The 19,323-nt window shown below is 43.8% G+C and overlaps 1 protein-coding gene across 2 annotated transcripts in view; it reads right to left on the minus strand.

Annotated features, from left to right (window-relative positions):
• TRIO (trio Rho guanine nucleotide exchange factor) overlaps positions 1–19,323 on the minus strand; it is a 452,008-nt gene that overhangs the window by 262,202 nt on the left and 170,483 nt on the right. For both annotated transcript variants that reach the window (XM_045004406.1, XM_045004407.1), the window contains exons 7-8: positions 11,154–11,345; positions 4,881–5,012 (exon numbers count right to left, since the gene is read on the minus strand). In XM_045004406.1, coding sequence (XP_044860341.1) covers positions 4,881–5,012; positions 11,154–11,345 — 324 coding nt within the window. The remainder of the gene's footprint in view (positions 1–4,880; positions 5,013–11,153; positions 11,346–19,323) is intronic.

Below are 19,323 nucleotides of genomic sequence, written 5' to 3' on the forward strand. Positions count from 1 at the left end.
AAATTGGTAGTTCAGTAGATGACACTTTTCCTTCTTAATCAGTAACTCAATTAATGACCCAGAACAATGTTAGAGACTGGATTTTTTCTTGCAGGTATCAAGAAAGTAAGGCCCAGATCATTTTTTTAAGTAGAGTGTCCACAAGAAACTTTCCATAAAATTAGGATGTTAGCCCCTGTGTTCTGACCTAATTTATTAGTCTGGTAACCATAGACCTATGAATTTTTTTCCTTGTAAAGTAACGAGGGAAAGTATTCTTCACATCCTGTCCTGGACTACTGTGCACAGTTACTGTGAGGTGATAAATACTTAATATGTTCCACTTTATTCATAGATTCCAGGGCCAAGAGGGACCACTGATCATCTAGTCTTACATCCTGTATAACACAGGCCAAAAAACTTCCCCAAAATAATTCATCAGGTAGATCTTTTACAAAAACATACAATCGTGATTTTAAAACTGTCAGTGAGAGAGAATCCACCAGGACCTTTGATAAATTGTTCCAGTGGCTAATTATTCTCATTGTTAAAAATTGATGTCTTCCTTATTTCCACTCTGAATTTGTCTAGCTTCAGTTTCCAGCCACTGTATCGTGTTATACCTCTCTCTGCTAGACTGAAGAACCTATTTTTAAATATTGTTCCCCACATAGATATTTACAGACTGATCTAGTCACTCCCTTAACCTTCTTTTTGTTATGCTAGACTAAAGGAGTTCAATTTATTTGTCACTAGAAGGCATATTTTCTAAACCTGTCATCATTCTTGTAGCTCTTCTCTGAACCCTTGGAAATTTATCAACATCCTTCTTAAACTGTGGGCACCAGAACTGAACACAGCAGTGGTCACAACACCGCCAATTACAGCGGTAAAATAACGTCTTGCTTCTACTCAAGATTCCCATTTATTTATCCCAGGATCGCATTAGCTCTTTTGGCAACAGGATCACACCAGGAGCTCAAGTTCAGCTGATTATCCACTACAATCCCCACTGCTTCCCAGAAAAGAGTTCCCCATCCTGTAAGTATGGCCTACATCAGGGGTGGGCAAACTTTTTGGCCCAAGGGCCACATCAAGGTAACGAAACTGTACAGAGGGCCGGGTAGGGAAGGCCGTGCCTCCCCAAACAGCCTGGCTCCCGGCCCCATCTTCCCCCTCCAACTTCCTGCCAACTGCCCCCTTCAGAACCTCTGACCCATCCAACCCCCCCTGCTTCTTGTCCCCTGATCGTCCCCTTCCAGGATCCCCCACCCCTAACTGCTCCCCCGGGACCCCACTCCCTATCCAACCCCCCCTGCTCCCTGTCCCCTGACTGCCCCGACCTCTATCCACACCCCTGCCCCCTAACAAGCCCCCCAGGACTCCCATACCTATCCAACCCCCCCATTCCCCATTCCCTGCCCACCCCAACCCTGAACCTCCGCCCCATCCAACCACTCCCCGCCCCCTTACTATGCCACTCAGAGCAGCGGGAGCTCACAGCCTACCGCACTGCTCGGCAAGAACGGCATGCCAGAGCACTGGGGCAGCATGGCGAGCTGAGGCTGCGGGGGAAGGCGGGACAGCAGGGGAGGGGCCATGGGCTAGCCTCCCTGGGTGGGAACTCAAGGGCCGGGCAGGATGGTCCCACGGGCCAGATGTGGCCCAGGGGCCGTAGATTGCCCACCTCTGGCCTACATTCTTTGTTCCTAGATATGTACATTTATATTTAGCCATATTAAAATTTATACTGTTTGCTTGATCCCAGTTTACAATCTTTCTGAATCAGTGGTCTGTCCTCTTCATTATTTACACCTCCCTCAACTTGTACATCATCTGCAAAATTGATCAGTGATTACTTTGTTTCCTTCCAGGTCATTGATAAAAATGTTAAACAGCGATGGACAAAGAACCAATTCCTGCGGAACCCCATTGGAAACACCTGGCTTGATGATGATTCTCCATTTACAATCACATGTTGAGACCATCAGTTAGCCAGTTTTTAATCTATTGTATGCATGCCACGTTAATTTTTATAAGATTCTAGTTTTAGCAATAGCTGCATTTCAGTGATTGGGCATACAAATGATCCACATGTATAGCCAATATCTGAGTTTATGTTCATTAGACACTGTGGGATTCATCCCACTAAAGGATACTGTAATTAGTATCTCAAATTTGCAAGATACAATCAAGGCTTAGAAGGAAGTTTAGTTTTGAAGTTGGTTACAAAGTAGGGAAAACGTACATCTATTTGTCAACACATTATAAGTGTAATACTTAAAAAAAATGGTCAATCACAAATGCTGGAATTAATGAGATACTTCCCCCTCTTCCCATAATTCATTCATCCTAAAGTGACTGAAGTATATGCTACAAACCAGTTATTGTTTTTTAAAAAGATAAATCATCATCTAGTACGCTAAGGCTATGTCTACACTACGCACCTTACAGTGGCATGGTTGTGCCGCTACAACAGTGCCACTGAAAGGTATGCAGTGTAGCCGCTCTTTACAATAAAACCACCCCCAATCAGGGGCAGTAGCTTTCTCAACAGGAAAGCTTCTCCCGCCAACAAAGCACTGTCCACACCGGCACTTTCATCAGTAAAACTTTTGTCGGTCAGGGGTGTGGTATTTTTCACACCCCTGACCGACAAAAGTTTTACCAACAAAAGCGCAGTGTAGACATAACGTAAAACTCAAGGCTCTCACATACACATACATCATCCATTAACAATTACTGGATTGGCATCTGTGTTAAAGGAGGGTAAAGTTGAACTCTTTCTGTTGAGTAACAAGCGCTTGCTGGTACCATGACACTGATCGTGTCTGAACATTCTGCATCCAGGTATTGGTTCTGCATTCCAGGCACTGTCAGTACTTCATCACATTGAGGCGGGAATTGCTGTTGTGATGAAGTCTCGCCTCATTTATTTCAAGGGATTCTGTAAAGGTACCGAGCTGTACTCAAGTTGAAAACATAGGATTTCAACTTCCAGTCTCAGGCAAAAATTCCACATATTTTGCCTGAGTAAAGTCTTGCCTACAAAGGATATATAGTCTAATTCATTTTTCTACTCATCACCATTAGGTACTATAGCACCAAAATGTCTATCCAATTTTGCCACTGCTTCGGTTAGCAAGGAATAAGATGTTCAAGTGAAGTTTCATTTACTTGCAATGTTTCATAATTAACTCATGAAGAAAAACTAATTGTTTTGCTTCAAGACTTTATTGCTCTTTACATGTATAAATATCATTTCACAATTTGCCCTGCTGCCCTATCCTCCACCATAAAGTGCTTTCATTTGAGTTAGCAGGAATACTGAGTCTAGCGTTTCATTCATTCTTTTTTTTTTTTTTTTTAAATGAGGATCCACTGGATGACTGAAAGAGCTTGAAGGAATGGGTTTTTTTTTAAATTTCAAAGGAAGTTTCTTTTCTTGGGAGGCCAGGTGTTAAAAACTAAAGAAACTATGTCTTAAACACACTAAAACTTCCATCCAATGCTCAGGTTTGTCGTAAGTAATCTCAACTATTCTCCTTTCCTCCAAGGAGTCTGTCAGCACAAAACAGGGAAATCAAGGTATGTTTTACACAAAGAAAGAGAACTTGTGAACCCCATTCAATTCAGCCAAGTCCAAAGGGAAGTATGGGATATAAATAAAAGAATCTTGGCCCCACATTTAAAATGAGACAATCATTAATATCACATAATTAACTTGTAATTACTTTTCATCATATGTTGCTTAATTTCTGCATTTCATTCAGATAGTAAAACTAAACCATCACTAGGCAGAGTTTTGTAGCGTTTGAGTTCAACACAAAATGAGAATTTTTATTCTTGAAAGTAGTATTTTAAAAAAATTCCTTTTATCATCAGTATCCTCAATTCATTCACTTTTGTAACACCTCACCCAAGCCCCTTCAAAAAAAGTTCTCCAGAAGCACATAATACACATTGACACTAAAGGAGATGGAGTGAAAAAGACTGAACAGAAAAATGGTTAATACAGGACATTTTAGTTATAAAGGGAAGCCAACACCCATTTGATTTCCTGCCCCTTTGGGACCCTGAAATATTTAAAGCACACCAGAAACACTTCATGATGGATGTTATTTTTTTGTGCTGTATTGGTGTTCTGTCAGCATTTTTCAAAATAAATTGTTTCCTAGAGTTGGTAACTCAGCTGTAAATACATTCTCTAGCTTAGAAGTGCAACCTTGTGGTTGTAAATCTGAAAGCCAGGATTTTATGACTTTTTGAAAACTAACAGTGATGTTGAACATGTTAAAATATTATAAATCCTGAATGTGTGTACACACTGACTAGTTTTAGATGCTTTTTTACTGCTGGCAGAACAAGGTATCTGATTTTAGTTTGCCAAACGAATAATGCAATCCTTACTCCAATCCACTTTAGCTTTTTGCAATAACTAGAAAGTTTTAAAAACACTTAAGTACTGACTCCTAATTCAGAGCTTTTCCAAAGGAACTTCACATTTGCTGTGCACTTAAAACATATTTTAATGACAGTATCATAATACATCTGAACATCTTTTAATGGCATTAAGTAATACACAATGGAAAAAATCCACCACTTCATGCATTGCCAGGCAGCCTGCAGGGGAAGCATTATGGTATCCCAGTTAGCCAGTTTAAAGTTCTTCCCACAAGAGCAAAAGCCAGAAACCAAGTCTGAGATTGAAAAACAGACCAGCAAAAGCCAGAATTCAAAAGTTAAGACTAACACTCTGCCCTTCTGTGTAATACTTCAAGGCATAGTGCCAAACTTAGCAGATTGTTTTCTGGCTTTTGTCAGTTGGTGATGTAACCATAATTTTATTTCAACATACTGTAAATAAGTCGTCAGCCTAATAGAATAAAAAAACTGCCTACCTCTGAGTAAGCCAGACTGATATGCTCATATATTCCTTGATGATGATGAATGGCATCTTCTAAATCTTGTAGTTCAGAAGGAAGTTCTACCTCACCACAGGCCTTACACCATGAATCCACGTTGTTCATGTACTAGGAATTGAAAAACCACATTGTGTCATTCCCAGATGTACATATGGTAAGACACTATCAGTAAGTAAAACTTGTTACAGACATTCACACATAGGAGTGTGGAGGACCTTTAAAAGAAGTGTTATTTGATTAAAACCATCTAATGTAAGTGAATATGTGAGTTCACAAGTCAAATAGTTTCCATAATACAACCAACTGTCTTTAAACAATCTAATTGAGTCCATGTTCTTAGTTATACAGCATGCTCTGGAGCGCCACACACACACACACACACACACACAAAAGTTGGGCCAACTTAATGTCAGCAACCTTGGAAGTGAACTCAACTGTTAACTACACTTCTCATTTCTGGAGCTTACTTTCACTCACACTGTTTCTTGATTTTTCAGCTAACCAAAAAAGATAAAAGCATGAGATGCATACCACATCACATACACCAAAGGCAACTAAACCTATTATGCCAGTGGTTTTCAACCTGTGATCCGCGGACTCTATCTAAGATTTCCAAAGGGGTCTGCACTGCCATTTGAAATTTTTTTAGGGTTCTGCAAATGAAAAGACAGTTACCTTTTCCGTAACTGGTGTTCTTCGAGATGTGTTGCTCGTGTCCATTCCCCAGTAGGTGTGCATGCTCGCCACGTGCACTGGTGCCGGAAGTTTTCCCCCTACCAGTACCCATAGGGGACCGCCCCTAGCGACCCCTGGAGTGGCGCCTCTATGGTGTGGTATAAGGGGAGCTGCGCGCTCCCCCCACCCTCAGTTCCTTCTTGCCAGACAACTCTGACAGTGGGGAGGGAGGGCGGGATGTGGAATGGACATGAGCAACACATCTCGAGGAACACCAGTTATGGAAAAGGTAACTGTCTTTTCTTCTTCGAGTGATTGCTCATGTGCATTCCACAATAGGTGATTCCAAGCTGTATCTGCTGGAGGTGGGTAGGAGTTCACAGACTCTCGGGACAGAGTACAGCCCTGCCAAACCCGGCGTCTTCCCTGGTCTGGGAGATGATCGCATAATGCAAGGTGAATGCGTGGATCGATGACCATGTGGTAGCCTACAAGTGTCCTGATTAGGGATGAGAGCCAGAAAGGCCGCCGCCAAGGCCTGCTCCCTTGTCGAGTGTGCCCTCACAATCGGGAGTTGGAGGCGGGGTGGGTGTATAGATATCCGTGCCCCTTGATGGGCATTAAATACTTCTGCTCTGCCCTCTTACATATGGGGGGCAAGGAAGACGGGGTCTGCCACAGGGCATTGGAGATCTTCACCACCCCTTTGTGGAGAGGGAGGGCCACCCTGGCTGGCACTGTGGCTGAGAGGACATCAAAGAGGGAGTCCAAAGGCTCCTCCACCTCTTCAGCCTATAGATTGAGAGCGCTTTTCAAGAGCTCTTGGTGGGGGTTTGTGTCCTCCTGGGGAACAGGAGGAGGAGGCGCCTGATTGCCTCATCAGGGGAGGATGAGGATGGGGGCAAGGTGCTCTGCGTCCCCACCGGTGCCGCAGAACCCAGCGCTTGGTTCCCTTCTGAGCGCGGGGCTGGGGAAGAGCACTCCACTGACCCCTTCCTGAGGGGCTGAGAGAGGGAGGCCAACTGTCTTTCCAAGGCCCCAGCCACCAAGCAAGCCACCACCACGGGCTGCATCGGCACCCATGGGGTCCATGGGTACCAGGCTGCTGTCCAGAGAGCCTGGTGCCACTGCACTTGCTGTGGCATTGTCAGAGCAGGCTGCCCCGCCAGACTTGCCCCATCTGCTGACTTCGAGGGGAGGCCAGGCTGGCATACAAATAGCCGCTATCCTGGGATGGGGACGAATAACAGCGTCGTGAATGGTGCTGGACTTGAGACTGAGTCCGGTGTAGAGGAGCGGGAGTACCGTCTGTAACGGCTGCTCCGCCAACGGCTCCGTCAGGTGGATCCGCGATGGCCAGCTGCCGGCGATCTACGCCTGGGGCTGCAGGAGCAGTGCTGTGCTGGGGACCTCGACTGGGACAGAAAGCATGAGTGGCGTCGACGTTGGTATCACGAGGGGCAATAATGGCTTCTCGGAGCTGGTGACCTCCGGTGCCGTCTATCCCAGACCCGGCGGGGCATGCTCTGAGCTCAAGGCCTGCGCTCCCTCAATGCAGAGCAGTGCCTGGATTCTCTGCTGCCTGGCACCCAGCCAGTCCAGTGGGGTCGACGGGGACTGGTGCGGGCTTCGAGTGGGGCGGTCACTCTGCGGAGAACGGCATCAGGAACCTTCCCTTGACCGTGAGCGGTACCGCCCAGGTGGCGACTGTGGCAGTCTGAGCGCCGGCTTGCCTCTGGACCGGGTAGCCGCTGGGGTCGGTGCAGCTGGTACCGGGAGAGACATTACATCTTGAGCCGCCTGCAAGGTCTCTGGCATGTGGCCACTGGCGTCCAGGGAGGCCAGCTCGGAGTGGGCTGGGCTACTCCGCTCAACTTGAGTCAGCGGCCACGAGGTCAAGGAGATTGAGAGCTGCCCAATGTGGGTCTAGTCTCGCCCCCAGCTTTGCCCCAGTGTCTTGACGGAGAAGATCACTTCTTCATCTTCTTAGAGTGTCCCGTGGATGGGGAGCGGTGCCGGCTGGTGGAGGGCACCGCTGGGTCACCGCCCACCGATGCTGTGGTGCTCCATGCCGACTCGGAGCGGCATAGCAGTGTCAGGGGCTGGGCCGACTCCATCAATATGTCCCGCTCCTTCTTGATCCGAGGCTTAAATGATCTGCAAATCTTGCAGCAGTCGCTGAGGTGGGTTTCCCCAAGACAGCGTAAACAGCTACTGTGTGGATCACTTACAGGTATAGGCCGTTTACAAGTGTCGCACAACTTAAAGCCCGGGGCATACCCCATCCCGGGCACACTTCTCTACTCTATCTATATAACTTTCTCTCTCTCTCTTTTTTAAAACTACAGGTACTAACTATCTATGAACTAAATGACAGTCCAAACAGGGAAAGCTACAGCAGAGAGCTGGAGCACAGCAGTTCCGAAGCACCTTAACTGGCAACAAGAAGGAACTGAGGGTGGGGGGAGAGCGCAGCGCCCCTTATACTGCCCCATGGTGGCGCCACTCCAGGGGTTGCTAGGGGCACTCCCTTATGGGTACTGCTAGGGGAAAAACGTCCAGCACCAGTGCACGTAGCGAGCACGCACACCTACTGTGGAATGCACATGAGCAATCACTCGAAGAAGAAAAAAAGGTTGAAACTCAATGTATTATGCTATCCACTACAACAGTGAGCGTAGGGGGAGATGCAACTTAAACAAGAGGTATTTTTCTCAGTTAAGTGTGCTGAATCTGGGAAGCAGATAAGCATATAGGGAAGCACTAAAATAATTTAAGACCTAAAGCTATTCGCATGTAAACAAAGACCTAAATGCAAATTACAGTTTAAAGGCAACCATTTGTAGTCTCTGGCTGTTGCAAACCATTCCTTTCTCACACGGTTTCTTCCCCACCTCAACTTTCATCCCCTATCACTAATCAGATAGCTGATAAATCACAGCCAGTTTTCCTATGGAGAGAGTATTAGAATCCATTACAACTAATTGTCAATGAACACAGCAGAAGGAGCAATTAAAGAAACTAATTTAATTAATCTCAGCAGACTGCAAACCATGTTCTTTCCTTTAATTTATTTTACTCTTCTCTCACCAATTCACATTTCTGTACACTCTGTACTGAAGCACGTAGTAACTTCCCAAAATGGCTTGGACACGGTCAGTAATAGCTTGTCAGTTAACTGCCAGGTACAAAACCACCTTTCTGTGAACTGGAATACATTCCTAATTTCAGACACTGATGCAGTTCATTTAAAAAAAAAAAAAAAAACCCACTCCACTTTGGTCAGGAGGCACACCAACATGTAATTATGTTTTTGCATATGGTGCTTTTCAAAGGTGTCAGACTGGCAAGCGCAGCAATGCAAATCTTTAAGTTAGCCAGGGAACAAATACAGCACAGACACTGGTAAAGTCCCACACTGCCCCATCAAATATCTCAAACTGACCTAGAATGATCACATTTATAGATGCATGAAAACAGTTTATTCTTTACGACTCGCCCTTCTGTGGCCTCACTGTTGAGACTGCCAAAAAAGATCTCTCTTAGCAACAACCGTACTTGTAATAAGGACACCTATTTACCATAAATGGACTAAGATCAGCTATTTGCTTCCCTAGACCAAAGCATCATCATTAGCATGCTGAAAGCACTGTACGGTTGCCTGTCAATTAAAGGATTCACATTCTCAAACAATTTGGTTTTAAGAATCTAGCACCTCCTCTTAGTAAACATACAAAAATCCACCTTAAGACAATTAGTAACTAGACTGCTTCTTAAATTTCTGTGGCCAAATGATCTTATTCCCAAAAGGCTACTTAAATCAGTTATGAGCAAACGGCAATTTTTCTGGAACTCAGTTTGGCATGTGGCAGGAGAAAACTGCGGAATAGCTACAGGGACTATACTTAACACACTACTTCTTACCTCGCTCAACAAGCCTAGTGCTCCCTATCAATAAAAACACCACCAGCAGCTAACACCACACACCACCAAGGAATCGGAATATTGACGGGAGACTCAACAGCATGTATCTGCCAACTAGGCTGCAACTAATTCCCTGAAGGGAAAAACATGCTCTAGTTATCAAGGCTATTAACCTGGCAATGTGGAATATTTAGGCCTACTTCTTCCTGGGTCAGATTAATTCACATGGCTTATGACTGGTATTTTAAGCTGTATGGGGGCCTAGAGCCAGGAACAGGGAAATGTAATGCCAATGGAAGTTAAGTGTACTCTTATGGGACACTGAGTAAACATCCCCTACCCAACTCCAAACACAGATTAAAGAAAGACACTTAAATACTTTACTTCCCCTAATTTTCCAGCGAGTTAGGTTTACTACTCAATAGGTGTTTCCTGAAATGCTCCTTAAATATTGAACCATTCTGGGACTGATATTCACAAACACTATCATCTCTCATTGTGTGAGGCAAAAAGCCAGGAATTACTGGCCATAAGAACATAACATAAGAACATAAGAAAGGCCGTACCGGGTCAGACCAAAGGTCCATCTAGCCCAGTATCTGTCTACCGACAGTGGCCAATGCCAGGTGCCCCTGAGGGAGTGAACCTAACAGGCAATGATCAAGTGATCTCTCTCCTGCCATCCATCTCCATCCTCTGACAAACAGAGGCTAGGGACACCATTCTTACCCATCCTGGCTAATAGCCATTTATGGACTTAGCCACCATGAATTTATCCAGTCCCCTTTTAAACATTGTTATAGTCCTAGCCTTCACAACCTCCTCAGGTAAGGAGTTCCACAAGTTGACTGTGCGCTGCGTGAAGAAGAACTTCCTTTTATTTGTTTTAAACCTGCTGCCTATTAATTTCATTTGGTGACCCCTAGTTCTTGTATTATGGGAATAAGTAAATAACTTTTCCTTATCCACTTTCTCAACATCACTCATGATTTTATATACCTCTATCATGTCCCCCCTTAGTCTTCTCTTTTCCAAACTGAAGAGTCCTAGCCTCTTTAATCTTTCTTCATATGGGACCCTCTCTAAACCCCTAATCATTTTAGTTGCTCTTTTCTGAACCTTTTCTAGTGCTAGAATATCTTTTTTGAGGTGAGGAGACCACATCTGTACACAGTATTCGAGATATGGGCGTACCATGGATTTATAAAATGATTGTTTGGGTAAAAAGACCTTTATATTTATACTAATTTTTTACTTTCTTTATCATCTCAAAAGCTTGCCCCAGGTTAAGCCTCTATGTTCAAATCATGAAATTCCTACAGCCTTTTGCTTTCTGATTTCTATACTGTATTAGTTTTCTAAGGAGCCTCGTGTATAGAGCAACAGGCGCAGTGACTTAAAGCCCAGGTAGTCCTGAGTCAGGGAGAACATGGCTCTGCTTAAAAGTGATGATGAAGTTTCATACTACTGTAGAGCTGAGCAGAGATCAAGTCTTCTGCCTGTAGCCTTTGCTTCCTTTTAAGCCCCATCCAGAATGGAGCTAACTTGCTTTCTGGATTTGTTTTTTAACCTGGTTTCATGGCCAAATCAGGTAATTTGGTTTATACTTTTAGCTTGTTAGCTTTCGTTGGCTGTCCCCCATTTACTGACCTGTTCAGTTTTCTGGTGGAAGATGGAGGACATATCCAGTAAGGTGCTTCGTTCATCCAAGGCTGCAGCAAATGCCTTCCACTCTTGCTCCAACTGACTAGCGATCTGTTTAATCTGCTGTGAAGCATAATGGCCAGACTCAACCAAACGATTTGCTACCGACATGATGCGGTTTATGTTTACATACACATTCTGTGGAGAAAGGATGACAAAGGCAGAATGTGGTTAGGAAATACAATTAATAACTTCACAAGGATAGATCCATGAAAGAATCTGTAAAATGTGCTAAGCAATGTATTACATATACTAAAAGTACATGTACATATGAACATATGTATTGTTACATAGCTAACCTAGTTTTACATATACTAAAAGTACATATTTGGGGGTAGATCCTCTGTTGCTGTAAAGAAGCCTTGCTCCGTTGACAACAATGGATTCTCAGCAGTTGTAAATTTGTGTTTCTGACTCATAACGAATGACAATACTGTGGTCAAAGGAACCCCTGCCTAGTACTTCACAAAGACCTTAATAAAAGCAAACAGACAAGCTTCAGCTTACCTCACAGTGGGTTTGTATAGTAAATCTATTTCACTTATGGAGAAATGAAGGCATTCAAATAGTTAACCACTAGGAAATTATAAGTGACTGGTAATCACTTGTTTTAAACAGCATGTTCATGTTCCCAGACCACATGACCTAGGGACCCTCTCTCCCCTCATAACTTCAAGTTTTTACCTCCACTCATTGAGGCATTACAGATGTTCAAGGTCACAGAACGTTACAGAAGCAGAAGTCCTCTTCAGTATTTGGCAATAATAGAACTGGTTTTGCACATACTTTCTGAAAAAAATTACTTCCAGGCTTAACCACTGAACTCCAGCCAGAGGAGTAAAAGACTGGCTAACTTCCAAAAAACTGAAAATGAGACTCTAAAGCACTGGTTTTCAACCTGTGGTCCGCAGACCCCTGGGGGGTCCACAGACTATGTCTAAGATTTCCAAAGGGGTCCGCACCGCCATAAAATTTTAAGGGTCCACAAATGAAAAAAGGTTGAAAACCACTGCTCTGAAGTGTTAATACCTGGGCAATCTTAGGCATCACTGCATTCATCTCACAATTACATTCTTATTCTGACCCTAAACACTTAACACTTAAACTCTTGGCAGACAAAAAGTAAGATCATGCAACTGAAGAAACCACATATTTCAGTTTCTAGAAAATACCAGAAGTTAAATATCCTTTGATGGTTTGGTAAAGATTTTCATTTGTTTTCACACAGTCACTTTTTTTCTGGGCCAATCTGAGAGGCTGCTATAAAGTTATCTGTAGCAAGTGCTCTTGGTTCACTTTTCTGCTCACAACATTGAAAAATACTGGGACTACCTCATCAAATTTCGATGAAGATTTGGCACATGTGACACAGAAGTTCCTTGGCAAAAGGTCCCCGTTCTTTGCAAACAGCTCTTACCTCAGACCTGACAAACTCACTACACCAGACATCTGACGGATATTTATTCATCAAGAATAACATTCAAGTTATCTACAGAAACTTATCAAGATTTATAATCATTGCAAGAGATACATATGGGTAATATTTAAGGAATAATGTATTTATATTGAAAGTATGCTTATGCACTTGAAGTAGAAATTAGTCACCGGGAGGTAATGTGTTTCAATGATGACCCACTCAAGCAAGAGAGTTTCTCCCCCCACCCCACCAGCTGGTGAGGTAATGCAAGGTTCTCTTGTTTACCCTTGCCGCATCCCAGAACATTCAATGGAAAACTACCAGAGACAAGTGCCAAGACAGAAACCACTTGGAGGTGAAAAGGAACATTATAGCAGGAGGAGATCACCCTGGCTATGAATAAAGACAAAAGATTCTTTCAGTATAATAGCGTGTAGGGAAAGACACCGTATCCATTCACTGAGGAAACCAGCTAGGTCTGCAATGGACTGAACTTTGGGTGAAAAGCCTACTTTATTATATAGGAAATTTAACTATTAGTAAGTGTAGACCCAGGCTCACATTTTATAAATTTGTTTTGTACTGTAACCATCTGCTTTCATCACTTTCTCCCATTTCCAATTAAATCTTTGCCCTTTCTTAAATGAGCCTGCTTTTGCTTTATTATAAGTGCTTGCAAGTGCTGTGTGGTTTACAGAAGTGGAGGTTTAACGTTAAACTGGTAAACTGGGGTACTTTGCATGCTAAGTATCTGGAATTTCTATGAGTAGCATGTGTCAGGGGCTGGATATCACAGGGAACAATTCAAAAAGGACTCAGGGCTTGGACTGCACCTGTTGTTAACCTGGAAGGTGAAGTAAGGGCTGGTAGAGCCCAGAGGAGAGTGCTGACCACCAGCTACCCCCAAAAGACTCCCTCTCATAAGAGGCACGGAGTAATAAGGTGACTCTCAGTCCTAGGTGCCCTGAGAACCATCACACTTGTAGTAAAAACTACCCGAAGAAATTCCAGCAAGCACTAATACACACAATGCTCGTGAGCAGAGTGAGGAGGAGAACTTTTTAAAATCGCCAGGTTCTCTGTATTCTGCCCAGGTGAGTTCCACTTTCCGGCCTTCTGAGCTTTTTGAAAATCATCACAGATCAGTGTGGAAAAAAGGTAGCACTCTCTAATACTCTGCGATCTGATACCTTTGCTAACTGAAATCACAAGGCACCAGATCTGGAAATAAAGTACTTCCCACTAAGTTTATAACAAACCAAAATCTAACTTGTCTTTGTCTCTTCCTCTTTGAAGCTGCAGTATATATGACTGGAGAAGCACAGGATAACTCTATCTGTTATCTGAAAAATCTTATTGAAGTAAGTTCAATTTGATTATCCGGCATGTGTGGGCTATACAATGAAAAGCCTGTTAAAAGGCCTGACAAGGGGGCTTGGCTGAGTAACGGAAAATTATGTTAAGTATCGTGAAAACTGAAAATCCCTTCCCTTTCTCCATATTGAGAAACTGAAAAGAATGAAGGAAATATTCTACTACTATATGAAGTGTGTAGCTAACCTCTATAACCCAGCTAGTCTTATGGTGTCAGCTGGGCTTGAAGGACTGACATTTTTACCACCATAAATGTGAGTAATTAGAGAAGCCAAAGCAATGAGTTTGGTAACCAAATCTAAGGCTACCAGGGTGAATGGCTCATCTGTGGGTGTCAAAGAAATATTCCTTATCACTGTGTTTACACTACTTTGTTCTCTGAAGCTTTAGCATGGAAGGTACTAGGAAGTGTGCAAATGCACACTGCCAGAACACAAATGAACAGTAGCCTCACCCAGTACTTTATTTTTTCCCCATTACAGCACCCGCCACCATTTGAGAAGTCAATTAAAGATTTAAATCTCAGTACCTAGAAGCTGGTTCCTGTGACAGAAAGCAGCAGCATTTCAGATCAGAGAAAGAAGAATGACAAAAAGGAAGAACTGGAGGATGACAAACCCCTCAAATATCAACTGGCTACAATAGGAAGACTGTTAACTGACCTTTGGATACAGATAGAGAGGGACTGACAGATGCATTCAGTGAAAGAATATGGTCAACTATCTTTATCACATCTATATGCAAAATAAAAATGTGATGCTGTTAGAGGTAGGTATTTCTTGAACTGAATCAAGTGCTCTTTTTTCTACTGCTCCATCCAGGGATTTCTTCTTAGTTATCCCATTAGTTGATGGGTGCCATTAGCTGACTGCAAGTAAATAGGCCAGGGGTCAGCAACCTTTCAAAAGTGGTGTGCCGAGTCTTCATATATACACTCTAATTTAAGGCTTCACATGCCAGTAATACATTTTAATGTTTTTTAGAAGGTCTCTCTATAAATCTATAGCATATAACCAAACTACTGTTATATGTAAAGTAAACAAGGTTTTCAAAATGTTTCAGAAGCTTCATTTAAAATTAAATTAAAATGCAGATCTTATTAGTTTAGTGTGATCCTTGCCCTTGCTTTTCCTTGCTGAGTTTTCCAATGTCTGGTGGCAGGTATTTGGATACTTTAAGCTGCACACAGGCTTCTGAGCGATCAGTTGATAACTGGCTGGCAGGAGGTCAGCGGCTGGAACCCCAGATCGGCAGCTGAGGTGAGTGGAGCTGGCGGCTGGTAGGGCTGAGCAGGGCCGGAGGCCTGGACCCTGTCTGGCAGGGGGCCTGTGCTGGAACTCCAGCCGGAAGCAAGGTGAGTGGGGCTGCAGCGGGGACCCCGGCTGGCAAGGGGCCAGCAGCCGGAGCCCCAGAGCGGTGGCGGGCTGAGTGGCTCAGCCTGCCACTGCTCTGGGGTTTCGGCCGCTGGCTACTGCCAGCTGGGGTCTCAGCCTGGTGCCAGCCTGGGGTTCCTTCACCCAGCCCAGCAGCAGGTGCTGAGTGAGACCGGCGGCGGGACCCCAATTGGCAAGGGGCCAGCAGCAGGAACCCAAGAGCAGCGGCAGGCTGAGCCATAGGTTGCCGACCCATGTAATAGGCAATAATTGTAGGCCAACGATCGTCAACAACTTTACTAAGAAATAATTGTTTAATCGGTCATTTTAAATGACAAATAATGCAGTGAATCTGCAGCTTCCAAATGCTAATCAACTGTTTAGGAAGTGAGGGAGGAAAGAGGTACAATTTCACAGTGTTTTTCAGATTATTCCACTGCATTGCAGAAGTATAAAACTAATGAGTGCTATGGAGCAGCACAAAAGGGCAGCAAAAAAGCCAGCAACAAAAAAAAAACAAGTCAATAATGCAATAAGGGCAGCTGTTTGTATAAAAATACATCTCATTTACAACCTTCTTTACTCAGAGCGCACTTTAATAGACTGGCATTTGCTCTTTAAACTTCAAAATATCTGAGAGAGGTTCTGCAAGGTCTGGAAATACCAGAATTTTTCTCCTACAGGCTATATAAAAAAGGTTCTTGCTCAACATGGCAAAGGCCAACAAATACAGATAAACAAGCTAAGGCACAGGCCGGCTATCGCAGCATGTGTCATCCTTTGGCACGTGGCTGATTTCAGTAGAAGGCAAGTATACCTGGGAAATATGGATGACAGCCTGCCAGTTTACCTCCGCTTCTCTGTAGCGCTTAATAGAAACAAACTGGCAAAAGCACTAAAGGTTTAATTTTAACCCACATATTCCCAAAGCCCTTTATAAAATGTTGGTTTAGCAAACAGGTTCTGAAACAAGAGCTGCTATTCTGCATATAGGGGGTGCACATTTGGTATGGTACTTTTAAAGGTGTCTCTTTAGTGTATGTCACTAGGACTATTATCACTGCATCCTTATTTCTCTTTTGTGGTAAATTACTAAATTATTCATCCGAGATGGCATTCAGAAGTTCCAATCAGGGATCAATGATCCACTGTACTAGGCACTGCCCAGGCAACTGAAAACTGGGCAATGTCAACAGTTTTATAGTCACTCATTAGTAATTACTTAAGTTACCTGCAGTATCCAACCCAGTACTCCCTGCTGTGCTATGGAAGAGAGAACTGGACTCTTTAGTCTAGAAATGCTTTACAAAAACCCCTCCCTGGGAAGCTGTAATACAAAAAATAATGAAGTCTACAGAGACGCCTAGGTGTGTCTATCCCAATTATGCGTTAGCATTTAGTCTTTTGAAAAACCACAGCATGTCAAAGTGATCTAACAAAGACTGTAGTTTAAAACTAACAGTGCCACGCTTGTTTGCTGGAGCCTCAAAGAATCTTACAGGAGTGTAAAATTCAAGATGTAGCTTATCAATCAGTCTCAGGTGACAGGTTTGTAAATTAAAGAAATGTTAGAAGTAAAAAACTTCAGACTGAAAAAGGTATCTTTAAGAACTGAAAGCCACTATGATTTTTTTTTTGCTATTAAACGCTTTTACCTCATCTGACCTTGTTAATGTTTTCGTTCATACCAGCCCCTGAGGTAGAGTTTAAACAGATTTGTTTAGTACCTTCTCTCTGCTCCAAGTTAACTGTTGACCCACTGGAGTCTGTAGTGCAGCCTCTGTGCTTTTGATTAAAGCTTCCCAAAAATCCTTAAAGGCGCTTAGTTCTAGGACTCTCAGTTCACAGACAAAACTGACAGTGTTTGACTACTACAGATTTTAGTGATTCTGAAACAGGCTAGCGTGTACGCACACACACACACACACCCCTACCTACCTACCTGATAGATACTGTGCTTTGACAATAGGAATCCAGAATTCCTTAACTAAAATATATTTTAGCAGGTCATGGGTCAGTTGACTCCCAGGGCAAAGAGGATAAGCAAGTATAGCTTTTAGCACTGTCTATGGGGAAAACAAAACCTGAGATTAAGGGTGGGTCTACACTTAAAAATTAGATTGACCTCACCATGTGGCTCAGGGTCGTGAAAAATTTTGCACCCTGAGAGCCAGAGTTAGGTTGACCTAACTCTCAGTGTAGACACAGCTAGGTTACAGAAGAATTCTTCTGTCGACCTATCGCCTCTCAGAGAGGTGGATTAACTATATCGATGGAAAACACCCTTCCATCACGGTAGGAAGCGTCTGCACTAGGGTGCTATAATGGTCCAGCTGCAGCGCAGCAGCGGTGGCTCGTAGCATAGATATAACCCGCAATTTACTGTAATTGTCTACTCTGTGTCAAACCCAGCAAACACCGCTGTGCCTTCACACATGAATTTTCAGGCATGCAGTGTGCTAAGCCTCTGGCAGTAGCCAAAGGTAGCTCAGCTTTAGCTTTCTCTTACCCAATTTAATCTTAAAACAATACTAACACTGGCCTATATGATCATGTTCACGGCTTTGAGGAAAGCAAAACCCTGGAAAGTGCAGGAAAAAAAGGTAGCAGAGGCGGTGAGAAGATGTACAAAGGCCAACGAGAGTGTGAGGTTCCTAAAATAGATATTTTAGAAATAGATTTATAATGGGATTTTTTAGTAATAATTTTTCAGTAGTTTTATTACTGTATATATTTTTGTTAATGGTTATATAAATTTATATGAGAGAAATGGGAGCTGCCTCTTTAAGGATAGGGTGGAGGCATAGTGACTGAGCTAATACAGGGGCTTACAAGGGCCTGACCAGTGCATGCTGCTGCTACAAGAGGAGGCTGGCCTGTAGTTGGCACCTAAAGAAAAGGTTTGGATCCTCAGCATACACAAAGCTCTCTTTAAAAAGCTGAGTCTTGTAATGGAAACTGCAACAACTGCTATGCAAGATGTTCCTCATCCTCCCTCCACCCACACACTTGCACAGCTACTTCTGTCACCCCTGCCAGCATCTGCAGCTCGTGGGGCACATGGAGCACGTCTTTCTCCTCCTCCACATAAGGTGGACTGAAGTCTTCGTAACTGATCAATGATTGATAAACAAAGTTTCCGACCCCACGCACTGGGGGAAAAAAAAAAATCGATCTTCAGACCCCCAAAATAAATTTGGCTTAAAGACCCAAACAATTTTTTCCACCACATGCATTTTGGGTTCTTTCTATTTGACTTCTGGTTTTTGTACTTTTAAGGTTTGTGGTTTTCAAGCTTCTTCATCTCAAACATAAGAGCTAGAAACTTAATTTTGATCAATCAAAACAGATTCACAATCCCCTGACTCCAGGAGCTGGGGTGTTACAGGCTGGCTAGCCCTCTAGAAGGAGTCCGACTCAGCTTCACCTGTGACAGATCAGCTGTCCCCCTCCCCCCCGCTAATCCTGATCTGCTGGGCATCAGAGAGCTTAGGTCAATTATAAGCCCCTCTGTGTAAGAGCTGGATGAGTCCCCATAAAGCCTGGGAGAGCTCAACTGGAGAGAAGAGCTGCAGGAGGGAGGGTGTCTCCTGCTACTGGCACAGAAGGAAGAGGGTAGCAGGCAGGAGGGGAGCAAGCTACTGTGAGAGTGCCTGGACAGGTCCAAATCCCAGACAGATGCCTGGAGACAGACTGGGGATAAGGATCCAGCTTGTGGAGAACCACCAGACTGGGGAAGGACTCCAGGGAGCAAGCCCTGGGGTCAGTGGCTCAGGTAAGAGGTGGGCCTCCAGGGAGAAAGTCTAGAGGGTCATCACGCTGCAGGAGGGTGGGGGGAGGGTAGCCCCTTCATTTTGTTTTCTTTGGGAAGAATGTTTAAATTAGTTTTCAGTGCCCCACCTGGGGGTGCTGAGATAGGGGAGCACCTGACAGAGCTTCCCTGAGTGAAGGT

Source organism: Mauremys mutica, chromosome 2 (genome assembly GCF_020497125.1).
Source record: "Mauremys mutica isolate MM-2020 ecotype Southern chromosome 2, ASM2049712v1, whole genome shotgun sequence".
NCBI lineage: Eukaryota > Metazoa > Chordata > Testudines > Geoemydidae > Mauremys > Mauremys mutica.